General features: G+C 38.5%; 1 protein-coding gene across 1 annotated transcript in view; it reads right to left on the bottom strand.

The window, feature by feature from the left end:
- MYO3B (myosin IIIB) overlaps nucleotides 1–20,780 on the bottom strand; it is a 373,201-nt gene that overhangs the window by 215,953 nt on the left and 136,468 nt on the right. The window contains exon 8 of the mRNA XM_069471407.1: nucleotides 2,651–2,806. Coding sequence (XP_069327508.1) covers nucleotides 2,651–2,806 — 156 coding nt within the window. The remainder of the gene's footprint in view (nucleotides 1–2,650; nucleotides 2,807–20,780) is intronic.

Consider the following 20,780-nt stretch of genomic DNA (forward strand, 5'->3'; position numbering starts at 1 on the left):
AGTGCTTCAGTACTCTTTATTTTCATGATCTTGTACAGTAAGTAAAAAGATGAATTTGCACAGATTAAGGGCAAGAGGTAGTTAGTGTTAAAAAGAAATGAGAGACTCTGAATTAAATAGACCATGTACACTACTTCTACTACTACTACTACTAATATTTATGGAGGGTTAACTGTGTGGAGGACTAGTCTAAGCACTGTGTATTAATATATACTGACTCAACTCTCAAAACAATCCCTATTTTATAGAAAACACTTTGGAATAGAAAAATTAAATAACTTATCCAGTAAGTGGCTGAGCTGGGATCCAAACGCAGCAGAGCCAGTGCTTTTAACCACCACATTGTACTGCCTACTGTGTGGCCCTCACTGTGCATAAAAATGGTGAGTGGATGTTTGCCTCACTTATCTATGCCCTCACTTTAATTTTTCTTTGTTTTTTCTACCTTAACTTGGAAACGCACAACTCTAAATATATTGATTTACCAGCATCAAATAATATTTGAGAATTTTTCCTGGTGGGCTTAAAAAACATCTATGTAGCCAGCTCCTTGCTAAGAGGAAGTAATAGTGTGGGATAGGTGGCAGGTTAAGTGTTAATTACGTCCATTGTGTTACCTTTGGAATTAATTTTCCTACATCCTAAGGAAATGGCTGTTTAAAGTTTTGATACCTATTTGTGAGGTTGTATTTTTTTTAAGTGATAGTTCAAAGAAACACAAACTATTGAGTGAAACTCAAGATTACAAAGACCCTGTGAGAAGCCTTTTGCACTGTATGAGGCTTTTGACATCAAAGGAGTTAACAACGATAAAGAGAAATTAGAGAAAGGAGATGAGAGAGCCCAGAGTTGCAATTTCCTATGGTAAAAGGAGAAAAGTTTTTAAAGGGAGAACCTAGATCTGGAGAAGTGAAGTCAGGCAAATGTGAGAAGCTGGATAACTTGGCAAACTAAGTCTCAGAAATCGTTCTGCGGCAGATCCCAGAACAATGAGACAAGGAGGAGACACCGGATTTGATTTACAGCATTTAAATGCTGGGTTTGTTTTTTGCTTAGTTTACATCTTATTTTATTTCATCTTCATTTTTGGTGGTAGCGCTGTGTGCGCGCGCGCGCGCGCGCGTGCGTGCGTGCGTGTGTGTGTGTGTGTGTGTGAAGGTGAGTGGTGGGGGGGCACTGGCTGGTGTATAGGAACAAAAGCAGGGGAAGAAAAGGGATTTCAGTTGGGGGAGTGGTTAAACACCCACTGCTTCAAAAAAGACACCAAGTGACAAGAATTTCTCTGCATTTCTCTATCCCATAGGCAATCCATAGAGACAGAAATGGCAGTGGAAAAGGGGAAAGAGTAAGCAAAAATCCATTTTGAGATATCCAAAAGGGAATTGGTGGTGGAGGAGCAAATCAGCAAAATACAGTCACCTTGGAACTATGTCTCCAGCTCCAAGAGTTCTGGTGCCAATGTTTGGCTTTTTGATTTGTAAACAGTTTTCTGCAGAATACATGAATATTTCCAGAACTTATGACTTATGATGTTTTATTTTTTACCCTTAGTACTTTGAATGTTCCTTTAATAATAATAGACTGGAGCTTATCTACATCCTGGCCAGTTTTATAAAACCAAATAATTGCTGAGCAGAGGAAGCAGGTTTATTTGCACTTAATTTTTTTTTTTAGAGAAATTCTGCCACCCTCTGGACAGAAACAAAAGATCTATTTCTTAGAAATCTACCAGGGAATACTATTTTAAGCATTTGCCCCTGAAAATAAACATTTTTTAAAAAAATCTGCCCTTTATAAAAACATTGTTTTAGATAGCACAGAAAATATATGAAAAAAATTATTTAAAAATAATAAGTTGACTCTAAAGAAATTTTTAACTAAAGAGGAAATGATCCCAGAGCACATTACAGAAAAAGCCTCCAGTGTTTAACACATTAACTGCCATGTGAATTGTATTTAACTCATGCTAATTTTGAGCCCAGGACCTTATGAAGCATATGTAACTTATGTCTCTTCACCTTGGGAGCCACGAGAACTATTTTTCAAGTTGCACATAATTCATGCACAGAAAACAACGTAAAAAACAAAATTTTCCTTAAATTAGAAAGGATGATTTTGTTTTTGAAGTTTTTATTCTGTTTTCCTAATAAAACACTGTGGCTCCAAGAGAGACTTTTTTTTCTAATGTGGTAGTCGATGTGTTAACTCATAATCTCTCTAAAAATCACTTTATATGTTATATTTCTGCTCTCCAGTCTGCAACAGTCAAGTAAAGATTTTTCACACAATCTTAGCAGTAGCTGCTTTAATACAGTTACCTTTACTGGTAAAAAAAAAAATCCAAATTTATATTAAATGTAAATATATATATTTGTTGTTTTTTAACTAGAGCTAACTGAACATGAGGGCAGAGTGAGACTTTGACCACCTGAGAGAAATTAGCCATAAGAGCACAAATGGGCAGTTCGTTTCTGAAGCTCTCCTGCTCTCATCCACTGGGCATGGAGTACTTAATGTCATGTAAATGAAACTCTCAAAAATGCAGGGACGGGGTAATTACCAGTAATAACGCTTGGCAAATCAAAGCACTTGGCATGCCATTTTCATAAATAACCGGAGGGAGAAAGCAGAAAGACACTGAGTACTGTACCTGGTTTTAGCAACAGGGTGTAGGTGCTTCTGGTCTTGGAGGATCTTGGCCAGCTGTTTTTGCAGAAACAAAACCTTTCCGTGGGCTGCTTTAATAAATGGGTGGTCGAGGAGCTGTGTGACAGAAGGCCGCTTTTCAAAATCCTTAATAAGACACCTGTTTGCAAAAATCAACAATCAAGAGTACAATCTTAGACTTCCTGTTCCCTTGTGAATATGGGAGAGAGAACGTGAGAAAGCTCATTTATAAAACTGGATCATTAACCTTACATAGCTCTTTCTTTATTAATATGTATCAGAAAACAGAAAAAAATTCTAATTCTCTATTAGTTGAGTTAATCAAAACATCAGAAATCTATTTAAGTTTAACACAATTCATTTTCACTATCAATTTGAAGTACTCAAAACACTGAAAAAATGGACCAGTCAGACAATTTTCTGTCTGAACTTCCACCACAGAAAAATGTTTTCAATGGAATCAAGTTCATTAGTCTATGTATTTGAGAAACATATAGAATTTAAATACTATCACTTCAATTAAATCCTAATATGTGTAATGTCCATTATTTGATGGTAAGGAAAATGCATTTCAGAGTTTGCAAGGAAAGGAAATAATCAGAAAGAAACCTTCACAGAGAAAGTTCAGCAGCTTGATTTCTAACGTCTTCTGAAGAAACAGAGAAACCTCAGAACAGGAAGTGATTACAATATAATTCAGATAAATTGGGATAGAATTATGCAAATGGGGAACAAAAAGTCCACTCAAAATGGTAAAAATCAGGTTGCATTTAAACTCCCTTGCAGTTAATTTTTAAAACCGTACTGGTATAACTACATTCTGTTTCAGATTCGACAACCTTTTCAAAGAAAACAATGATTTAGTACATTTTGCTATATGCTGTTATTTAAGATGATTTTGATACAAAGAAATTTCCTGTGAAATTGAATCTGATGAATACCCCTCCAATTAGCACTGCATTTCTAGTCTTCGTAGCTGTCCTCTGTGAGAGAAAGAAATTTCAGCAACCACTCTTTTAAGCTATCAGTCTTTAGCTCACACCGGAGGCTTAGGATAAATGAACGCCTTTCTGCCCACTCCATAAAATAAATGTCTGTAGTTTTCTGAACAGTGGCATGCCAGCAACATCTAAAACACAGCATATTTTAAATAATGAAACACACTCACAAATCGTAAAAAGTTCAGCCTCACCTTGAACATCTTTTCAGAACATTTAAGCAGAGTTTCTGAAATCCTCAACAGTTAGATTTACCAAAAAAAAAAAAACAAAAAAAAAACTTTAACCTTTGCAGTTTTCACTTCAAAACACTTTCACATCCTTTACCTTCTAGTCCTGAAAAGATATTCAGTAAATTTCCCCGCCAGTCCATTTTAGAATTGATTCAGGGGATTCCCTATCTATTGGAACTGGAGCTTTCGGTTAGAAAAGCCAACAGAACCTAAATTATCTCCATTCTGCTGCCTGCAGAACTATAAATACCACCTCTGCCTTGCCACGGAAGAAATCAATCATTTGACTTTTATAGGTTCAGGGCCTTTTGTGTAATCTATTATATTTCCCATGGAAAAAAAAAATCAGTGTACACGCTTAAAAGGACTATGTTCATGTCTTTACATCAGCAGTCTTCCCTTGATTCCATGTATATTCATCTCTATTTGTGACTTTAAAAGGAAAATAAATACTAATAACCATGTTTCCTGAAAGAAAGAAGGAACCCAGGAGGTAGTTATATGAAAAAGAAGGAACCAAGAGGTAGTCAGAAATACAGGTGTATGGCCCAGTCCTCCTGGCTTATGGGATGCTATATGAAAACTCCTAAAATAAACACAGTCTCCATGTCCTCTGAGAGCTCCTACTAAAATGGACCTGGTGGCTTTGGCACACCCCTTAGAGCCTCAGAGGGAATGAGTAGGATGGAAGTTAAGGAACTGCTGGGTCCCGCAGCTAATCCTGCCCAGTGATCTTGAACAGGTCACGTTATGTCTGTCATCACCAAACAAGCATACCTGTACCAAAATATTTTCTAAACATGGGGAGAGAGATTTCTTGTTTCCCTATATAATATTCCACCCCCCTCTTTTTTTTCTTTCTTCCTGCATTAACTGTTGAAGCTTCATCTGACTACTAGTAGGTGCTCACTGAAAAAAGGAAGAAAGAACAAAAGGACTTGGGGCACTCTGGGCAGCAGCACAAGGTCAGACATAACCAGGTCCACAAACGTTTGGGTCTTTCCACAAGGTCAGACTTTTATTGATGCATATGCAGTCATAAAAGCCACGAGCTAAATGGAATTCCCAAGGAGGCAATTCTCCTTCGTACTACCCGTTCACTGGGTAGTCAGAGCTATAGGCACGCAGGCTCAAGACTATTCACGAGTCAGTCAATATGGCAAACCATACATAGTAGTATACTTAATCATTATATAAATGTTATAGATTAAAATTTTCACAACAGAGTAACATTTAACATTAAGAGAAAGGGGGATATACCAGGAAGTACTACTCAGTCATAAAAAATGAGGAACTAATACCTTTTGTAACAACCCGATGGAACTGGAGACATTCTTCTAAGTGAAGTATTGCAAGAATGGAAAAACAGACACCACATGTGCTCACTATTAAACTGCAACTAATTGCTCAACAATAATTTTTTGATTATTTTTGATCAACAATTCCAATTTTTACATATAGAAGTAAAACTCAACAGAAATCAAGCAGGCAGGAGGGGGAAGAGGAGTTGGGTAAATTCCTACCTAACAGGCACAATGAACACTATCTGGATCATGGGCACACTTACAACATTGACTCAAACTGTACAAAAGCAAGACATATTACCAAAATGTTTGAACCCCTGTAATGTTCTGAAATTTACAAAAATAAAAATATAAAACATTTTTAAAAAACGAGAAAGGGGGATAGAAAAAGGGGTCAATGAACCAGTCCAAGGAGAGTAACATGGACAAGGAAACTGTCCTGGGTGATCCAGATGGTTGTCAATGTCTTACAAGAAAGAATCCTTGATTTGGGGAGAGCCTTTTGTGCAGATGCCAGGTGCTGATCTCAAGTGACAGCAAAACAGTGTCTATGGAGGTGGCCATGTCTAGCTGGTAAAGTCCTGCTCTTTTTATGGCCCTTGAGTCCACTGGTGAGGACTGATAGTAAAGGGTTATGCCCCTGTCTGGTTGGGTGTAGTCTTTATTTATTAATATTAGGTGAACATCTGGTCCCTGCTGGGATGATGCCTTTTGAAACATAATTATGATGGCATCTTTTTCTAAGATGGAGTCACTTATGTCAAGAATGCTCTGTTGACTAGTCCCAACACTTCACATGAGTAAACTCAGAAGGCTGGGGGGAAGGTGGGAGGAGTGGCAATTAATAAAAACAAAATTCATAGCATGTGAAAAGAAAAGTGGGCTGGAGCTGCCTCAGTCTTCCTCCTTGGGATAGGTGCCCCAGGACAGTGCTCCAGGGGAGGACTGAAAACACGGTCCTTCCAGGATTTCAGTAAGTAAATCTCCTTGAATAGGGTTTGAGAAAGTCTAGGAAACCCGTACTCCAGTCTTATAAAAACAGGTCTCTATTGGAGTCTAGGTCTGCAACTAAAGATGATATACATTGTTTCACAATTTTAGCATCCACTGGAGAAGCGAGGCTTCTAGTAAGGTTGCAAGACCATTTGGTATGTTTGAGAGGGTCTCTCTCTACATCACAGAGGGAGTAAGAGAAATCAGTGAATAATGGAGAGAAACAGATAAGGAAGAAACAAACAAGTAAATCTGTTGTTTCTTAAAGGTCAAAAAAAAAAAAAATGAAGATGGTGGGCATTCCACTCTCTGGAAGCAATGATCAAGAGGATTTGCTATATTCTCAATAAGACTGGAGTGGGCAGAATGTCATACCACTGCATCAGCAAAACTGAAAGTCAGTGTATATGGGAAGAATGCTAAGCAGAGTTGTGAAATATGCAACTGTATTGGAGAATTTTTAGGGGAAGGGCATGAAGACCTTGATGGTATAGCCATACTCTACACTGCTGTACACTTTTTTTCTCATGGGGAGCAAAGAGCCAGTCTGAAATGGAATTCATATTTTTTAGATAAATGAAGGAAAGCTCTCCCTTAGGAACAGATATATCTGAAAGTCCTGCCTTACTAGATATCAGGGCATTGATTGGCATCATATCATTTCATTTACTCAGTGAACATTTATTACACAGTACCAGAATTAACCAAAATAAATTAACTTACTGAAAATTATGACCTTTTTCCTCAAGGATCTACAATCTAATTGGAAAAATGAAGGCCGGGAGGAGTGACTGACGCCTGTAATCCTAGCACTCTGGGAGGCCAAGATGGGAGGATCGCCTGAGCAAGAGTGAGACCCCATTTCTAATAGAAAAAATTAGTTGGGTATGGTGGCACACACTTATAGTCCCAGCTACTCGGGAGGCTGAGGCAGGAGGATTGCTTGAGTCCAGGAGTTTGAGGTTACTGTGAGCTAGGCTGATGCCATGGTACTCTATTCAGGGCAACAGAGTGAGACTCTGTCTTAAAAAAAAAAAAAAGAAAGAAAGAAAGAAAGAAAAAAAGAAAAATGGAAGGACAAGAGAAACATAGGAAACAGCAAAAGCCAGTGTTTGCTTATATATTTAGGATAAGAAATAACAACAAAAAAGCATAGGATTTTGGAGCCCCCGGGACTGAGATTTTCTATTCTAACCCCCTCTCTTAAGAGGTGAGGAAACTGAGGTCAAGTCTTGATAGTGATGAGGTCAATTCCCCATCTCCCATAGGAGAACCCTTCCTACTCCACTCTGTGTTGTTTTTTTGTCCCCCCCCCCCCAAACTCTGTCGTTAAAAATGGCACAGCTACAGTGTACAAAATACTGGGGGCTGGTCAGGGGAGCTCTAGTCAGGGAAGACTTCCTGGAGCTGGTAAAAGTTGAGGTAGGTAGGTCTTGTAGGAAGTTTGGGAACTAAATTGAACTATTATAGATCGGTGGAGAAATGGTAGAAGGAATTTCAGATCAGGGAACTGGATTGGTAGTGCAAGAAGCAAGAGTAGGCAAGTTGTGTAGCCAATAACTCATGAGGCACCAGAACACTGACCTTCCTAAGCTATCTCTTTTGAATGCCCGAGAACAATTAGGGGCTCTAGTCCCTTCATCAACATTAACTAGGATATAATTGTTATTGCTTAAGATTCTGCAGTTTGGTCTCCCAAACTGTTACTGTTTAAGTTTGCCAGCTCATCACTTCCACCCCTGTTGGCAGGGATTAGTGGATGAAGATGAAACCGAAGGCCAGGATCCTTAAAACTCCTGACAGCCTCCATGTCCTTTTAAAAAGCAAGACAGAATTTTCTAACCTGATTTGGAGAACAAACATGTAAAACTAAGGAAGTTCTAATATACATATTCATTTCATGATAGCTTATTAAACCAGGGATTGCGAATTCTAGATGCAGAATATCTTCCCCAGCCAAGGACTGAGCAGTTTTTACGAAAGGATGCATGAAATGTTGAACTCTGTCTCTGTCTGGGAGATGGGGGCCAGGCAGTGTGAGGTGCATTGGGGGAAGCACTAGACACATAAGCATTCATTCCACCAAAAAAAGAAACTAGTTTCCTAGTCGAAAGAGGGACTAGAAAACATTGGTGATTCTCTAAACCAAGTAAGTTTGGAACTTCATAATGCACGCAAGCATATCAAAGGTTCCTACGAGTACCAGGGTAGAGAAAACAGCTAATTTTGTTTGAGTCCATGATTCCAAACTTGGTCACAGATCTTTTTTGTATGGGCCCCAAATATGACATTCTTGGAAGTTGTCATAAGCAATTAGTACTATGCTTTCAGAATGGGAGAAAAATTGACTGAGGGGAGACTCTTGGAGGCCCTAATTGTCACCCCATCTGAGACACCTCTGGGCTACCTTTTCTGCAAAAGACAGTGTTTTGAACTGGGGAAACACATTCCCAAGCTCAATTCTTCCCAGAGTCTTTTACTTTAGAGAAAAGAAATTAAACAAACACTAGATTTAGGGAAAATACTCTCCCTCCCTCTCGCAAAATCATAAGTAATTCTTCTTTCATTCCTGGAGTTTTAATCTTTTTTTTCTTCTTTAAAATTTGGATTTAGATGTGGCTTTTCTGTGCTAAGAGACAAAACAACAGAATAAAAAATTTATTTACACCATGAGACATGCATAAGAGACTCTGGATTTACAAGGCCATGGTGGGTGGTTTGAATATGATAGAAAAGTCCACCAGAAAAAAAGGAAGCAAATCTCAGCCTTGAAGGAAATCAATCCATTATCTAATTTGAAATTCTACTACCTTCCATCATGCTTTCTTGGCTGAAGATTAATTCTCAGAATCCATTAGTGTCACCACATTAAACACAGGTTGTTGCAGCCATTTGCAGCCATCTCCCAGCCTGGCTTCTGCCAAAAACAGGCAAAAAGGAGACATTTCTTAGCAAGAAGCAAGGTCAGGCTCTGGAGCTGGCAGTGCCTGTGCACCCTGTGCTCTGTGACAATAATGCTATCGCTACACAGCCACTCTGTCCTTGTAAACTGCCATTTCTTAACCAAAAAACCAGAGGCCTACAAGGGGGAGCTATTTATCAAGAGCTTCAGATGGATGTTTACCAATGAATAAAGTACTTGATATAGAGCAGCTGAAAAGGCAAAAACTAAAAATACTGGTGAACTTGGTGAGAAAAATGTGAGGGTAAGCAATCTCATTCTACACATTGGGGCAAAAACTAGATCAAAACTCGGGATTTACGTCTCTTCTCATTTCTTTATAAACATTCTGCCTTTTATACTGCTTGCTATTTCCTCATAGGCTTGCTACTTAGACTGTTAAATGTTCCCGTTGCTACAGAATATCTAAATGTTTTTGATCTGAGCAAACATTTCCCTGCCCCATGATTCACTGTGCTGCCCAGCAGTTCCTATCATCCTCACACAGAAGCCTGACTGACAAAGAGGCCTTTACATCAAGAGGAGAAAATCTTCCAGAGGATACACTAATTATAGGTTAAATATCAGAGCCCATAGTGCTCTGTCTTGGAAGAAAATTTCCATTCTGGAAGACAAGACTATGACAAACACAGGCATTTTCCCAAAATGACTAATGTCTCAAAAGAAGGCAGGCTGAGAAACTTGACATTGTGATGTTATTTTTGTGAAACATCACCTCCCTGTTTGGTGGAATATTGAACTGCATTTCAGTTTTCCTGAAGTCTACAAATCGCTCATGTAGTGATGTTTTAAAGTCTCCCTGGTGAGAACTGAAATTGTAATTTAGCTTCACATCTGGGTTGGGGAAGTGGGATCCTCACCTGAAACAGGAGATGGCTGAATCCAGAAGGCAGTGGTTGTAGAAAATGTGTATGAGTCAGGGCAAGATAATCCAGAAGTTGGCAAATCCATTTTTAAAGACTTTTTTGTTTTGCAGAAATACCATCTTTAAACGAGTCTGCTGATATACTTAAATAACAACATACTCAATCACCAAACCCATTATTCTCCTAAGCAAGACCCGTGTACTCATTCATTTAAAAAAATATTTGGTGCCTAATACTGGGGCAGTAATATATAAACTGAAGAGCCAGGTATTGGGGTTAAACCTAATTTTAACTCTTATAGATATGTGATGGTATGTAAGTTTTAATTAAATTCTCTGAGTTTCAGTTTTTAATCTATAAAATGGTCAGAAAGGTTGTTGTGGGAAGTAAATGAGATAATCCATGTATAGTGTTTGGTACACAGTGAGCACTCAGTGAATGCCAGCTGTATGGGCTAGCAGCTGTACTAGTTGCTGGAGATATAGTAAATCTGTCCATTGGAGGAAGACAGCTGTGTCACATCTAATTAGCAGGATGAGTGCTACACAAGTGCCTTACTCTGTCTTGTGCTGCTATAACAGAAGACCTGAGACTGGGTAATTTATAAAGAACAGAAATTTATTTTCTCACAGTTTAGGAGGATGGGAAGTCCAAGATGGAAGCATTGGCAGGTTCAGTTGGCTGGTGAGGGCTGCTCTCTGCTTCCAAGATGGTTCCCCCAAAGGGGAGGAACGCCATGTACTCACGTGATAGAAGGCTGAAGGGCAAGAAGGGACAAACTCCCTCCTTCAAGTCCTTTTATAAGGGCAGCTAATCCCATTCACAAGAGAGGAGCCCTCATGGCCTAATCACATCTTAAAGGCCACACCTCTTAATATTATCACATTGGCAACACCTGAATTTCAGAGGGGGCATAGTCAAACCACAGCAACAAGGAAATGTTAATGCGCAATGGCCCCTTGAGCTAGATTTGAATAATACTGCGCCTATTAATTAGCTACTTTTTCGCAATATGATTCCTACAGCTGAGGATAAAATTCCTATTTGATAGAAGATGTCTTGATCAGAATTTTCAAAGTTCTGGGGTGAAGAAAACTTTTAGCGTCTGACAATTCAACAAAAACAAAGAACTTTGGCATTTTCAAGTTTGAGCCTTTGGGTACTCTTGTTTTTGAATGTATGGCTCATTTCTTTGATTCAAAAATCAATTTCCATTTTGACAAACAGTCATGGTCTGCTTCTTAGTCTGGGCTTACGTGCCCAGGGACATATGAATTGTATCCCTTCCCTTGATCCTACTTGCCACCCTGCCCTGAATTAAATCCACAATTCTCCTTTGTATGCATTTTACATTTAAGAGGAAGGAATGAATAGTACCCAGCCATCCCCTATAAGAAATGAACAACTAGTTCCACAGTGCATGACCATTACACGTTCAGGACTACCCCAGGACTGGGGTGGGGGCTAGGAGAGTGCAAAACAAACAAAGATGCTATGTTTACCCATAAGAAATTTATTAGCTTCTGGGGTAATACCAGACTCACGCATATGAAATATTTACAGAACTAGGTGAGATTGAATTCATTGATTCATTAAAAAAAAACTTACTAAATATTTACTGTGAATGGCACAACACCAAGTGCTTGGGGGAAAAGATATCTGGAATGAGATATTTGTTTACATAGAATTTAGAAAGAAATAGTAGAATAGACATGAACATAAATAATGATAATTCAAGGCTAAAAAATGTAAGTACTAGAACAGCTCAGATGAAGTAAACAATTCTAGCAAGGAGAACAAGTGTTCTGGAGAATTGGAACAAGATGACATTTGAATCTTAAAGGACAAAAGGGATATTGACAGGAAGTGCAGGGGAGGGGCATTCCAAGTGGAAGGTACTACTTGCCGCTTGGGGAAGCACACTGGTATAAAATGCAAGGCTCATACAGGCATATGAGTAGAATAGAATAATGCAGTTGTAATAGTGATGGGGGTGAGAATATGGCTGGGAGCATCTTTTCAGAACTTAGAAGGTCTTGTTAGTGAGGTTGGGCTTGCTTTCTTAGCCACATTGAACTGGGGTTCTTGAGCAGGGATATAATACAGTTAGATAATTTACTGATTATTATTTATCTATCTATTTATTTATTTATTGACAGAGTCTCACTCTGTTGTCCAGGCTAGAGTGCAATGGTGTCATCATAGCTCACTGCAACCTCAAACTCCTGAGCTCAAGCGATCTTCCCACCTTGGCCTCCCAAAGTGCTGGGATTAAAGGTGTGAGCCATCATGCCCAGTCTAGTTCTTTGATTTAGAAAGTGAACTGGTACCACATTAGAGAGTATATTAGAGGGGTCCATTTAGGAAGTACAGAGTCTGAATTCAGAAAATGGGAAGGGAAAGATGATGGTTGTAGCCCTGGAACTTGAAGACAAGTCAAAAGCATACAAAGAAAAGAGAAGGGGCCACCAATGGAATGTTAAGCAAACTTAAATTTATTAGATGGACATGTAGGCTAAATCTTTGTGAACATAAAAGTCTAATAACTTTTACCTTTACTACCCAACTGAAACTTCTCTCAAAGGACCCCAGAGGCCTCTAAGTTACTGATTCTATGGCCTCTTTTTAGTTTTCTTATCCCTCACCTCTCTTTTCAAGCTGTCACTAATGACCACTATTGACCTGCCCTGCCTTCATTCTCTTTCCTTGCCTGAACTGATGCTACATCTCTTAGTTATTCTCTTACTTTTCTGACCACTCTTGCTCATTTATTTTCATCACCAGGTAAAATAAAATGACACGGACAGAGGAGATAGGGTATGCAAAGATAAAGAGCAGTGAAAATAGAACTGACAGCATTTATGCACGCAGGCTTAGAATTTGCTCCTGAACAACGACTGACTTTGTCTAGTGGATCAAATGAAGTAAATTAACTAATATAGACGGAGTTTGCATACTATGGAGAAGGCCATCCCCATACTTGTAGAAGTACAATTCCAAACAAGTCTGTAGATCCTGCTGATAATGAGTGGGTTAACTATAATGTGCATATCTGGCATTAAGTAACAATCAAAAGTATTAATACAAGAAAACCAGTGAAACTACTCCATAAAATTTACAACTGCTTAATTACTGTAAATAATTTCTTATAACAGCTTTGATCAGTTCACCCATTTAAAATCTACAATTCAAAGATTTTTAGTATATTCACACATTTGTGCAACCATTACCACAATCAATTTTAGGACATTTTCATTACCCCAAAAAGAAGCCCTGCATTCATTTGCATTCACTCCCCATTTCCCCTCAACTTCCTCAGTCCCAAGCAACTACTAATCTACTCTCTGTCTCTATGGATTTGTCTAAATGGACATTTCATATAATATGTATAGTCTTCTGTGACTGGCTTCTTTCACTTAACATGTTTTCAAGGTTCATCCAAGTTACAACATATATTAATATTTCATTCTGATTTATTGTCAAATGATTTTCCATTATATGAATATATTACATTTTGTTTATCCACTTAACAGTTGGTAGACATCTGAATTGTTTTCACTTTTAAGCTATTATGAATTAATGCTACTATGAACATTTCTGCACAATTTTTTCTGTGGACACCTGTTTTTATTTCTCCTGGAGTAGAACTGCTGGATCATATGGTAACTTTATGTTTATCTATTTGAGGAACTACCAGACTGTTTTCCACAGTGGCTACATCATTTTACATTATCACCGGTAGTGCATGTAATTGATTTTTAATATTTCATCTTGTTTCAGAAACAATTTAAGGCTTCTTAGTTACAATAACACATACTTAAATAAATAAAAATACAGGCAATAAGATGAGACAAAAAATAATTATAAGCAGGAGAGGAAAATGAAACAAAGGGGAAATTAACAAAGAAAAATAGGAATTAGAATACCAAATAAATGACTTTGTCAGACATGGCCACAAATTTGGCCCTGCACTTTTTAGCAGACAATGTAGAAGAGAAAATGTAATCTGTTCTATATTTCTTAAAATTCATGATATAAAAACAGACCAGCTGCTTGGAGAACTTTGATGTGATGGTGATTGGTAATAAGACTAACAATATAGCTTTCCTGGGTTTTCACAGAAATGACTCCACATAATGTAATGAATACTATTACCTTCCAGCAATCATAGCCATGAGTTTCACAGGGCTGTTTCTTACAACATTCTTCAATCCCAATTGAAGCCTTGTATTATCTAGTAAAACAAAATTCTCCCTGGGTGACCAATACAAAGAGGCATGGAACTCTCTGATCTTAATCCAGGGCTAAATGTACCGATGACTTGGTGAATTTTTATAGGATCAGGCCCCTTGATTTCTAACATGTTGAGTGCTCAGATGTTGGCCTCAATCAAGTAAAGAAAAGGCAATGCCAAGCTACCATGTGTTATTAACTGCAAAGAATGGAAAGAAGATTGCTGAAAAAGTTGAGCCCATGAATGAAAAGCAACTCAAAGGAGGGAGCAATAAATCCCAATGGTGAAAGTTGGGGAAGAGTAGGCGTAGAGGACTGGAGCATCACATAAGCGGGTGTTGAAAACAATAGGACAGTTGAATTTGTCTCCTAAATGATGACAAAAATGGTCCTACCTAAAATATCAGGCCATAATACATAAGGGGATTGAGGGGATTAGATAAAGAGGCAAGATAATGACCTAGAGCTGCAAAAGTCTTGCTGACATTGTGTCTACCCACATTTTGTGCCTTTCCCTTAAATGTGTATTCTTCTGTGTTGAGTCAAGACCAAACACTTCTTTGGCTGATTGCCAATTATACGAATATTATTGATAGTATGAATATCAAATAGAGCAAAATGAACTAAGCCACGTTTTCATAAGAACCTGACCACTACTAAAAAGTCTGGAAACAATCTTGTCTGATAATATGTAGTTGTAAATGTTTTATGCAAATCAGAATTTTTCACAGTTATTGGCTGCCTTGGTTCATGTTCCTGAGGACACAAACTACTACAATGCCTGTCACCTGCCATCTCTTCCATGCAACTTCTGAGCAAAAAAGCTTCAAAGGACAATGAACTACAGGCTCAAATTATGGCTTCTGCTGCTCTTCCAGATGGTTCTTCCAGAGGACGTGGCCACCCAAGGAAGCCAGGAAGCGCTGCTTCTCTGTGCTTTTAGACCAAGAAATGAACACTTTACTCTCTGCTCCCCCACGCCCGGAATGTCAATCTACTGCCTTGTTCACACACTAAATTTTCATAAGATAAAATATTTTTCTTTTCTAGGCAAGGGAATGAATAAAGACACTGAGTGCCAAAGAGAGTCTGGGGAGTCCTTAAAACTCTTCCATTAACATGATGGAGCAGAACAGCTCCATCTATTATACCAAAGCCTCATCAGAGACCCTAATCCTTTCTGAAAGGAACTCTCAGGCAACCAAGCCTTTAATTTGCTGAATAATAGGCCATCTAATTAACCCTTGCTAAGCAAAGCACAGACACAGCAGGCAACAAATGTCCCCAAGAGGTTGAGAAAGAAGGGGGGGGGGACAGTTTGGAATAGTTTCTACTCCTATTGTTAGGGAACTAACTCTATGCATAGGTTTCTAAATGGCTAGCTTCTGTTTTCCTTTCTCATTTTCTCCATTGTCTTTCCCCAGGGGACATGCTGCTTCCCTGCTCTGGTATTGTGGTGTGTCCTGAACTTTAAGACACTGTAACTCAGTAACACACATAGATAGGTGATATGGAATGACTGTGTCACAAAATATACTCACAGCAGCAAATCAGTGACATGAAAGTCTCTTTTAGGAACATTTACCTACCCACCTCTGCTCAAGGACAAGCCACTTGTGCTCTGGGAGGGGAAAAAAAAAAGAACACACAACTGGGAAAAGGGAAGAGAAGTGAAAGTAACAGAGGGAGTAACACCAGCTTGGGCATTTTTCAGATATCTTCTAATTCAACGGGAAATACCTAGCATTATACAACTTTGTTTGATTCTTTCTGTGGGATCCTATTACTGGAGGTAGACAACTGTACACTATTTTGCCAAAGACAGGTAACAGGTTAGATGGGTCATGGGTTTCACACTGTTGTGTGTTAATAAATCACATACATATTAGCCTTCCTGCTAGTTACATCAGATAATGAGATGAATGATTAAATGTATGACATAGTGGTCAATTATCATGTGGATGATATAAATTCTATTGTGCTAAAGACATTTATCTCTGTATTGATCTGGCTTTCCTAGCAAGGATCATAAATTACTGGCCTTCCATAACCGTACGATAAATACTCTAATAACAGAATGCCACCAACTCCCGCTTTCCCAATAAATCCCCTTACAGTTTCAGTTAGAAGAGTGGCATGCAGAGAATTTATTTTATTTCATTTTATTAAAGACTTTATTTTTTAGAGCAGTTTTAAGTTCACAGCAAAATTGAGAGGAAGATACAGAGATTTCCTGTATAATCCCTGCCCCCACACAAGCATGTTATCAACATCCCCACCAGAGTGGTATATTTGTTACAAATGATGAACATACACTGACACATCATAAGAACCTACACTGACACATCATAATTACCTAACATCTATAGTTTACCTTAGGATTCACTCTTGTTATTGTACATTCCATGAGTCTGGATAAATTAATACTGACATGTATCCATGCTTATAGTATTGTACAGAGTATTTTCACTGCCCTAAGAATCCTCTGTGTTCTGCCTATTCATCCCTTCCCCTTCACCCAACCACCCAACTCCTGACAACCACTGATCCTTTTATTGTCTCTATAGTTTTGCCTATCCCAAAATGTCACATAGTTGAAATCACACGGTATGTAGTCTTTTCAGATTGGCCTCTTTCACTTAGTAATATGCATTTAAGATTCTTCTTTTCATGGTTTTATTGCTCATTTCTTTTTAGCACTGAATAATATTCCACTGTCAGAATGTACCACAGTTTACTTATCCATTCACCTACTTAAGGACTTCTTGGTTACTTCCAAGTGTTGCCAATTATAAATAAACCTGTTATAAAAATCTATGTGCAGATTTTTGTGTGGAAATAAATTTTCAATTTCTTTGAGTAAACACCAAGGAGGGTAGTTGTTGGATCATATGGTAAGAGTATGTTTAGTTTTATAAGAAACTGCCAAACTGTCTTCCAAGGTGACTGCACCATTTTGCAACAGGAGCAACTCTCATTTTGAATGAGAGTTCCTGTTGCTTGCTAGCATTTGGTACTGTCAGTGTCCCAGATTTTGTTCATTCCATTAGGTGTATAGAGGTATGTCATTGTTAAATCTTTTACTTTATTGTCAAAAGTTATATGTAGTATGAAGACCATGGAGGAAATCCTGTCTATACCAAACAAATAATAGTTTTCTGGAACCAGTACCCACAAGTGCCCCAGACATTGTTGCTACATTTTGAGGAATTTTGTGAACTGGTTGATGTCACATTGGTAGCTTGAAATTGGTCATGGTGAGAATATTTATACCACAAACATCAGTAAACACTGCAAATCAGCCCTAACTTCATCCTCACCCAGCCGGTTGTTAAACATTTATCAGCATACCACTGCTTGTGTACTAGAAATTTTGGGAAAAACTGACTGCTAAAAACTGATAATTCAAACAGCACTGTCATATGCATAGAAATCTCTTTTTACTACTCTTTTCCTCTAATGCTTTTTTCCCTCATTTCCTGCCTTCTGTTAGATTGATAAAATTTTCTATAGACCTTTTTTCCTTCTATTGGTTTAGAAACTAGATATTGTTTTTCTATAGTTTTACATATTTGCTTAACTATAAATTAGTTTAACATATTTACTTAATTATAAATTTTTTAGTCATTCTATTCCAAGTACAAAAGCCTATGCATGCCTAAACCACACATTGAACACTGCCCCATCCCAATTTTATGAGTATTTATAGTTTTTACACATTTTATCCAAAATTGTTTTCCTCCTTACAGTTAATAGTTACTTATTTTACTCCTTCAGACTGTTCCATGAAATTAATTTTATTTCAAACGAGTTTATGCTTCACTTATTGTTTTGGTGAGTTGCCTTTCTTAGACTTAGATCTATTCATGTGTTTTGAAATTTCAGTTGGCAGGCTCACTTTGAGGAGGAACAGGATTTTGTTTTTCCTCTCCCTCTCACTTCCTCTGTGCCCACCCTCCTACTCTAATAATTTCATGGTTATGTCTGCTTGGCTTTCTGGGCCTCTAGCCCACAGCCAATTTTTAGAATGGCATTTTTTGCTCCTGTTTCGTGGTTTAATTGGGTATATGGAAGAGCCTCTCACTGTGGTAGCAGAAGGCCTGGTAGCTTATATATCCTCTCCCACCCTCAGCCAGAAGGTGGCTAAAAGTCACAGTCAGTAACTGTGATGGTCAGCATTATCCCAGGTGATGGAGAACAACATGGAAGAAATTGCTATAGCTACAGCACAGGATCACATAATCCCTCTATTCCATTCTCTTCCCAAGCCTCTTTTTATCAGCCTAGAAAAGCCACCCCAGACACCGGATTCAAGCAGGAGTCCAATTCTGGATCCTGTCTTGCTTGGAGCCCTCTTAGTCCTTTTATACAACAGCAAACTTCCAGCCACCACTGCTCCTGACACCAGCACACACACCTTCCTCCCTCCCTCCTTCCCTTCCCTTCCCCCTCTTCCCTTCCTTAACAATATATTTTTGGCCCTTTCTTTTTATATGTGGCCTATCAATGTTATGTGTCGGGGAAAGTATAAACTTAAAAGTCACCCAGACAGAAAATCTCTTCCATAGAAACATCTAAAGGCAAAAATCCTTCAAATTCAAATTTATCCAATAATTTCTTCTGCTTACTTCCATCCCAAATTATTTTTCTTTAGTAACATCTATTAGTGGAGAATGTATCAAGCTATTAATGTATATACAAGATTAACGTCTGGGAGAAGTGTCCCTAATTTTTTTTTCCTGCTAAAACTTTGATTTTAACCTTATTTTATTTTATAGTAAGGAAGCAAAGTTGAGGTCACAGTACTTGAACTTCTCCACACCTTGATTTTCACCCATCACACCTGCATATTCCCCTAAAGTATGGTATGGTGATGCTTAAATTAGGAAATCACTATCTCTGTAGAATGTCATGTCATTGACCACAGTCCTGAAACATCATGGGCCATGAGAACATAGCTGTTCTTTTTAATCTCCAGTTCAGAAGAGGCTCCTCTTCAACCCTTCTGTGGAATTCTAAACCAGGGGATGGCAGAGGTGGTGGTGGGAAATAAGGGAAGTGGAGGAGATGAAGAGGAATGGGCAGAGAGTTTTAGAGAGGAATAACCACCGAGATTGCCAGAGAACATTTGCTTTGACATCATTTTCATATTTTCAAAGCAACTAAAAAAGAATCCACAGCTAACCATGTAACTACCATCATTCATTTTTAACAATGCTATCAGTTTCTTACAGTTAAAATTTTGTTTTTGCTCTGAGAAAGTGTGTGTGTGTTGGGGAGGGGGGTGTATCTGATCACTTTTTCCATTCCTCATTTTCTTCCTTAGTATTATATTTATGGTTAGGAGATACTATCCAAAGATCATGAGTTCTAACATCAAAGATATACTCTCTGTTCTCAAGGAACTCACAGTTTGGGGACACAGACATGCAAACAAATAATTTCAGGATGTTTGGCCTGCTCCCCTCTCCTTTCTTATTATGAAGTTCTGTAAAAGGCACCAGGCTGACATAAAAGCATGAAGGGAGGGGCCTCCAAGTCTTCCTTCCCTAAGTACCATTTGTTCAATTTTGCTAGAATATGCAGGGAGTATGGAGGAGAGAACAATATTGCATAGACAGAGGCCAGATCCCTTATAACCTTATATATTAAAGAGTTTAGTGTATCCTATGAGCACTGGAGAGCCACAGAATGATTATAAGTATGGCCTGATTTGATCAGGTTGGGGATTCAGAAAGATCATGCTGACTGTTATGTGCAGGATGGTTTGCAATGACTGTAGCTGTAGAGCCAGGGGGAGCATTGTGGAAGCTGTCACTCTAGTTGGAGCAGAGTCCAAATCACTACCCCAAATCACCAAAGACTTATAAGATGGAATGTTCTGGGCACCCAGAAGAAGCCTGATAACAAAACTACCACCCCAAATTGGGAGAGAATTAGGGAAATCACAAATACTAGGTTATAGCCAGGGCTTCTACTTCTAAAGCCTCTGAATGATTTGACCATGTCCAAACACTCCTTACTTTTGTGGGCATAGGGGGAGAGGGAGAACACCTGTTATTTTAGCTGTCTTGTCACCCATGGCACCATGTGGAGAATGACAGGGGGAAATGAGGGAAGTATCTGAGTAGCCAGACTTGGATTCTCTTCATATCTCCAGGTGGAAGAGAGAGCATGGGGTGATCACTGACATTCTGCCTCAAAAGCACATACACAGTATTATTCAGCCATAAAAAGGAATGAAGTATTGATATCTATTACAACATGGATGGGAGTCCACTTGCTCAAGACTTCTTGGGTGTGGCTCCAGGTTAAAAAAAAAAAAAAAACATGGATGAGAAAGGAGACAAACACAAAAATCACTTGTTGTGTAATTTCATTTATAGGAAATGTCCAGAATCCATAGAGACAGAAAGCAGATTTCTGGTTGTCAGGGGCTACAGAAGAAAAGGAAATGAGGAATAACTGCTGAACAGGTATAAGGTTTCCTTATGGGGTGATGAAAATATTTTGGAACTAGATCA

Source organism: Eulemur rufifrons, chromosome 1 (genome assembly GCF_041146395.1).
Source record: "Eulemur rufifrons isolate Redbay chromosome 1, OSU_ERuf_1, whole genome shotgun sequence".
Lineage (NCBI taxonomy): Eukaryota > Metazoa > Chordata > Mammalia > Primates > Lemuridae > Eulemur > Eulemur rufifrons.